Source organism: Eriocheir sinensis, chromosome 66, assembly GCF_024679095.1.
Source record: "Eriocheir sinensis breed Jianghai 21 chromosome 66, ASM2467909v1, whole genome shotgun sequence".
Lineage (NCBI taxonomy): Eukaryota > Metazoa > Arthropoda > Malacostraca > Decapoda > Varunidae > Eriocheir > Eriocheir sinensis.
In genome coordinates, this window is record NC_066574.1 from 4342959 (window position 1) to 4348958 (window position 6000).

The 6000-nt window shown below is 43.9% G+C and overlaps 1 protein-coding gene across 3 annotated transcripts in view; it reads left to right on the top strand.

The window, feature by feature from the left end:
- The window catches only part of LOC126987747 (neurotrimin-like), a 51903-nt gene extending 46190 nt beyond the window's left edge, over window positions 1-5713 (top strand). The window contains exons 8-13 of one of the 3 annotated variants that reach the window (XR_007741139.1): window positions 1501-1641; window positions 2517-2666; window positions 3027-3146; window positions 3644-3733; window positions 4447-4939; window positions 5050-5713. Coding sequence is in view for 2 of the 3 variants with exons in the window: in XM_050845037.1 (XP_050700994.1) it covers window positions 1501-1641; window positions 2517-2666; window positions 3027-3146; window positions 3644-3733; window positions 4447-4598 (653 nt within the window). In the remaining variant the exon portion in view is untranslated. Of the gene's footprint in view, window positions 1-1500; window positions 1642-2516; window positions 2667-3026; window positions 3147-3643; window positions 3734-4446 lie in introns of all 3 variants that reach the window. The other 2 variants (XM_050845037.1, XM_050845038.1) reach the window with 2 other exon arrangements.
- Window positions 5714-6000: the final 287 nt, after the last annotated feature.

A 6000-nucleotide genomic window follows, 5' to 3' on the forward strand; every position in this document is an offset into this window, starting at 1 on the left:
GAGAGAGAGCAATTCATCTCCATTACTCCCTGGAAATCACATCTAATCTCTCTCTTTCCGTAATTGATTCTTCGTACAATAATTATATTTTTTTATGATGCAAAAGTCAAGCGTCACACCAACACGATTAGTCGGGCATTTCAACCTTTCTTTTTTTCTTCCTTTTTTTTCTTTCATCCTTTTCTTCCTTTTTTCTTTCTTTCTTTTTCTTACTTTTTTCTTTCTTTTTCTTTTAATTTTTCTTTCTTTTAATTTTTCTTTCTTTTTTTCTTTTTTTTTCCTACGTGTTTTTCTTTCTCTTCTTTCTTTTTTCCTCCTCGTATTTCTTTCTTTTCTTTCTTTTTTTCCCTCCGTGTATTTCTTTCTCTTCTTCCTTTTTTCCTTCATATATTTCTTTCTTTTTTTTCTCCTCCCGAAACTGACCTCTCTTTTTCATTAGCTGGCTTTTTTTTCTTCTATCTCTCTATATTTTCTCCTGAGCTGCTTTCTTTACTCTACAAAAAAAAGAGTAAAGAAAGTGATGACCGATAGCTTGTGGTGGTGGTGATCTTGTGCTCTTGTGTTCATCATCTTCTTGGTCATCTTCATCGATTTCTGGTTCTTCTTCCTTCCCTTATTGATTCTTGGTCGTCATATTGAGTTGTGAATAGTGGATGAAAGGCGGTGGTGGTGGTGGTGGTGGTAGTTGTGGTTATTTCGGAGACAATATTATCTTAATCTCCTTGCTTTTATCTCTGTCTGTGTTTCTGTGTATCTCTCTGTGTCTATCTCTGTCTGTCTTTCTGTCTCTATCGCGCTCTGTGTCTGTCTCTCTCGCTCGTTCTCGCTCTCTTTCTCTCTCTTTTCCTCCTCCCGGTAAAGTAATTATTTTTTCTCTCCATCTCCTTCCTCAATAACAGCTTCCACTTTTCCTCCTCCTTTCTCATCCACTTCTACTACTACTACTACTACTACTACTACTACTACTACTACTACCACTACTACTACTACCCCAGAAATACAATCACCACATACCACCCATACAATCGTCCCTTCCCTCCCTATACCTATAACCTGCCCTCTCCTCCACTGACCTGCCCTTTCCTCCTGTGACCTTCCTTTCCTCCACTGACCTGCCCTTTCCTCCTGTGACCTTCCTTTCCTCCACTGACCTGCCCTTTCCTCCTGTGACCTGCCCTTTCCTCCTGTGACCTGCCCTTTCCTCCTGTTTTGCTTCATTTTCATCAGTTTCATATTATTTTTTGTCAACCTCTTCCTTTGCTTCATTCAATTTCCTTCCATCGTGATATTTTCTCTTTACCGTTTTATCTTTTCATGCAAACTGTTTTTTTTTACTTTTTTTCAATCGTTATTTTTCTTCTTTTTTTGTATTTGGTTTCATTCGTTGTTCTTGCATCATTTTCATTCTCTTCATATTTTCTGCCGACCTCCTCCTTTGCTTCATTTTCATCAGCTTCACCTTTTTTATCAATCTCCTCCTCCTCCTCCTCCTCCCGGCAGTTCCCCCGATGACCTGGGTTCCGCAGCAGCTCGAGGGCGCCTACCCGGGCCAAGAGGAGATGACCATTGAGTGTCAGACGGAGGCCTTCCCGAAGAGCATCAACTACTGGACGGGACCGAACGGGGAAATGATCGTGCCAGGTGGGGAGACGTGAGACTGAGGAGACGTGAAGGCGGGAAAGGAAAATAAAGGAAGAGATAGAGTTATATGAATGTGGAGTTGTAAAAGAAAAGTAAAGGGGGAGATGAGGATGTGGAAGGGGAAGTGGAGGAGTTTCGAAGGTGGGGAAATGATTGTGTTAGTTTGGGAGACGAGAGATTGGGAGACATGAAGGTGAAAATGTGTAAAGAAAGTGAAGGGAAGGGAGGGATGGTGAGACTGACGTGGAGGAGGAGGAGGAGGAGGAGGTTTGATGATGAAGGGAGGGAGAGAAAGTGAGGTAGATGGGGAAGAAGATTAGTTTTGTGTGTCTGTTTCTCTCTTTACAATAGTCTCCTCATTATATATATGCTGTTCCCTTCCTCCTCTCTCCCTTTTTCTATGTATCTATTTACCTGTTCGTCTATTTTTATCTATTTACATCGCTCTTCATTTATCTCTCTCTCCCCTACACCTTTTTTCACTCGAAGCATCCCCAAGTCACGTCTCTCTATCCCTTTCTGTCTATATATTTCCTTCTCTCTCTCTCTTCAATCTTTTTTGCTCTTATAATTACCCTTGTCAAGTCTTTTTATCCCTCTATCAATTTTTCTCTCTCTCTCTCTCTCTCTCTCTCTCTCTCTCTCTCTCTCTCTCTCTCTCTCTCTCTCTCTCTCTCTCTCTCTCTCTCTCTCTGTCCCTCTCTCTATCTATTTCTCTCTCCTCTCCTCTGTCCTTTTTCCCTTCAACGCATTCCCTTGTCCGTTACGGCTATCAGTCCTTCTATCTATCCATGTGTTTCTCCCCTCCATACTATTTCCTATTAAAGCTTCCTCCCGCCACGCCTTCTTCACCGCCACTCCCGTCCCTCCGCCAGGCCCCAAGTTCGAACCGCTGGTGGTGGAGACGGCGTACAAGGTGGAGATGAGACTCAAGATTCGCGACGTGGAGACCCAGGACTTCGGGACGTACCGCTGCGTGGCCAAGAACTCGCTGGGGGAGACGGACGGGAGCATCAGGGTGTATGGTGAGGAGGGGGAGGGGGAGGAGAAGGAGGAGGAGGAGGAGCAAGTAAGGGATATGAGAAAGGAAAAGGAGATTAGAGGAGGAGGAGGAAAAGGAGGAGAAAAACGAAGATGTGTGAAAGGAAATGGAGGGAAGAGTAACCTTTGTGTGTGTGTGTGTGTGTGTGTGTGTGTGTGTGTGTGTGTGTGTGTGTCTAGTAGTAGTTGTAGTGATATCTGTAGCAAATATAGGCGTGGTAACATATGTAGTAGTAATAGCAGTAGGCAGTAGTAGTAGTAGTAGTAGTAGTAGTAGTAGTAATAGTAGTAGACGCATTTCCACCTCTCCTCCCCTCATCACCCCATTCTTTCATCCCCGCCAGCGATCACGCCCCCCAACTTCGACCTGAGCAGCGGGGTGACGGAGGTTAGCGGGGAGGGCAGCGGCGAGGTCGGCGGGGCGCGGGTCGGCCACTCCACAGCGACGCCCCCGTACAAGCAAGGTGACTGATGAGCTTCTCTCCAACTCTCTCCCACCACAACACTTACACAGGCTGATCATACCTCCTCCACTCTTCCTCTTCCACCACCCCCACCACCCCTTTTCTCACATCCTATGCCCCTTCCATATACTAGAGTCACCGTACACTTAACAGACCCACTAGTCCAACCTCCTCTTCCATAGCTACAGGAAATTATTGGTTGGATGAAAGGAGGTTGGAGTTAGGAGTCAATGTTACCTTTTAGACGGAGGTTGAGGGAGGAGGGGAAGGGGTTTCTGGACCAATTTAGTGTACAGTTGGCTTTCTCAATTATCACAAAAAACATCCCTCTCAGATCTCCCTCCTCTCCCCTCCTAACGCATTTGCAGGCGTAATACTATAAGAATATGGAGGAATATGAGTATTAACCCGTAGAGTATTGAAAATGTTTATACCCCCAACCCCTTCCCCGCCTCCCTCCATCTATACACTCCTCAGCACATCCCTTTCTTCCTCAGAGGGCGGCAGGTTCAAGGTTGGCCAGGCAGGGAAGGGACTGAACGAGGTGTCGGGAGAGTATGACCCTAGCAAGGCGTACGGAGGGCGCGGTGAGGACTCCTGGCTCTTGTTGCACCTTCAGGATAGAGATAAAAGCAGATACCTACCTCATGTGTCATAGATAGATATTCATATTTAAGTCTATGCTGCGCTTTTCCTAGTCTGGAACCTTGAACGCGCATTATCTGTAGTTCAGCTTGTTTTTATTTTCTATACGTGTTGGCTACATTATCCTTATTCATTTGGTCCTTATTACTATTCGTTTCGTTGTTGTTTTCTTCCAAGCATCCTAGTTTTTGATCGTCTTAATTTGCTTTAATCATTCAAGGATCTTTATACTCCTTTATTTTATGTAGTCTCGCGTTTCTTTCCCTTCCTTTCCTTTCCTTTCCTTTCCCTTGGTGTGGTTATACTCCCATATCTTCTTTTCCGCGGTTTATCAGTATTCCATTGTACATTTTATTTCATATTTACATCCCCTTAGTCTGTGTAGTTATTCGAGTACCTTTATTTCCTTTCTTTATATGTCTATTCCATTAGAACACACTTTTCCTACCTTTGGTTATAACCCCATACTGTTCCCTCTCTTCGTGCACCCCTGTTTTCACGCATTTTCATCCACCCTACATACTTATATTTTCTTCTTGTCCTTTTCCCCATATACCCATGTCTCCCCGCATCTCCTTCCACCCCTCAAGCTCATATTTCCCTATCTTCTTTCTCCTCGTGCACAAATGTTTTCACGGATCTCCATGCCCTGCAGACCACGAGAAGGGACACTCACCCATCTACGAGTACCCGCTGGAGGGCATGCAGGACTTCGAGGGCACAGGCGGCGGCGTGACCTTCCAACCCTCTCCTTCCTTCCTGGTGGTGGTGCTGCTGGGGCTGGGGCTGGCCGTCGGGAGGCTATAGAAGGAGGGTGCTTAGTGCTAGTGGTGGTGGTGTGTGGTGATGGTGGTTCTCGTCTGTTACACAAATCATTAACATTGTATACTATTTTGGTCATGTATAAAGGCGTGTGGTGGTTGTGGTATGCATGTAACGATGGTGCTGTATGGAAAGGACGGGGAATGTTTGCTGGTGATACATTGTGTGGTGGCGGTGATGGTAGATGAAAAGTACTCATTGACAGTGATGGTGGTGGTAGTGGCTGGCATGCACTGTACGAAAAACTATTAGAGGGTATGACACTGTATTTTGGTCTTGTATAGTGTATGGTGGTTGTAGTGGGGGTGGAGAAATGGGACTTAAAGGTATTGTTGGGGGTGATGTGCATTATACAAAACTATGTAAAGATATGAAAAACTCTCCTTGTCTTGTATAGTGTATGGTGGTGGTGGTGGTGGAGGAATGGTACTTAAAGGTATTGTTGGGGGTGGTGTGCATTATACAACACTATGTAAAGATATGAAAAACTCTTCCGGTCTTGTGGGATGCATGGTGATGGTAGTGATGGTGTTGTTGGGGTCGGTGGTGGGTGATGCGCACTATACAAAACTCTGTAAAGGTATGAGACACTGTACTTGAGTCTTGTGTAACATATGGTGATGGTGTATAGTGGTGGATTACACAACCACGTATGTATATTATAATGATTTAACTCCTCGTATGGTCACTGTGGACCGTGGAACTATATTAACATTTATAATCATTTCCTCTAACTACTAAGTGGATAATAGAGGAATGCCTGATGTATTAAGATTAACAGATTTTCGGCCCAAGTGGACACATTCACACACTGTCTTCATGTATTAATAATCATTCTCTTCACTCACTCGCATGTGTTCCTCGCGTCGGGCTGGGCTGGACTGTGTTGTTACTGCTGCTGCCTCGTCCTCTTTCCCTCATAAACATATAAGAGTGGGCCGCTGTCTAACTTAACAATCCTTATTATTATCTCACTAACATTACCTCACTCAGAACATTCGTGTATGACTTGTGATTGTCATGTGAAGGTGAAAGGCTTATTTCTTTTGTTTCTCTTTGCTAACCTGGCTAAAGTCACGGGAATAAACGTATAAAAAAGAGAGGAATTTATTATTGCATTGCTTGAAACAATAAGAGATTCATTGTGTATTTAAACAAACATGGCATAGGAAAAAAATAAGATAAAGCAAGAGAAATTCATTAATAGGAAAAAAACAAAATATAATGCCAGAGAAATACATTATTTAGCTCTGTATGAAAAAAAAGAGAAATTTTGCTTTATTATCGTGTGTGTGTGTGTGAGAGAGAGAGAGAGAGAGAGAGAGAGAGAGAGAGAGAGAGAGAGAGAGAGAGAGAGAGAGAGAGAGAGAGACTTATGGTAGTGATG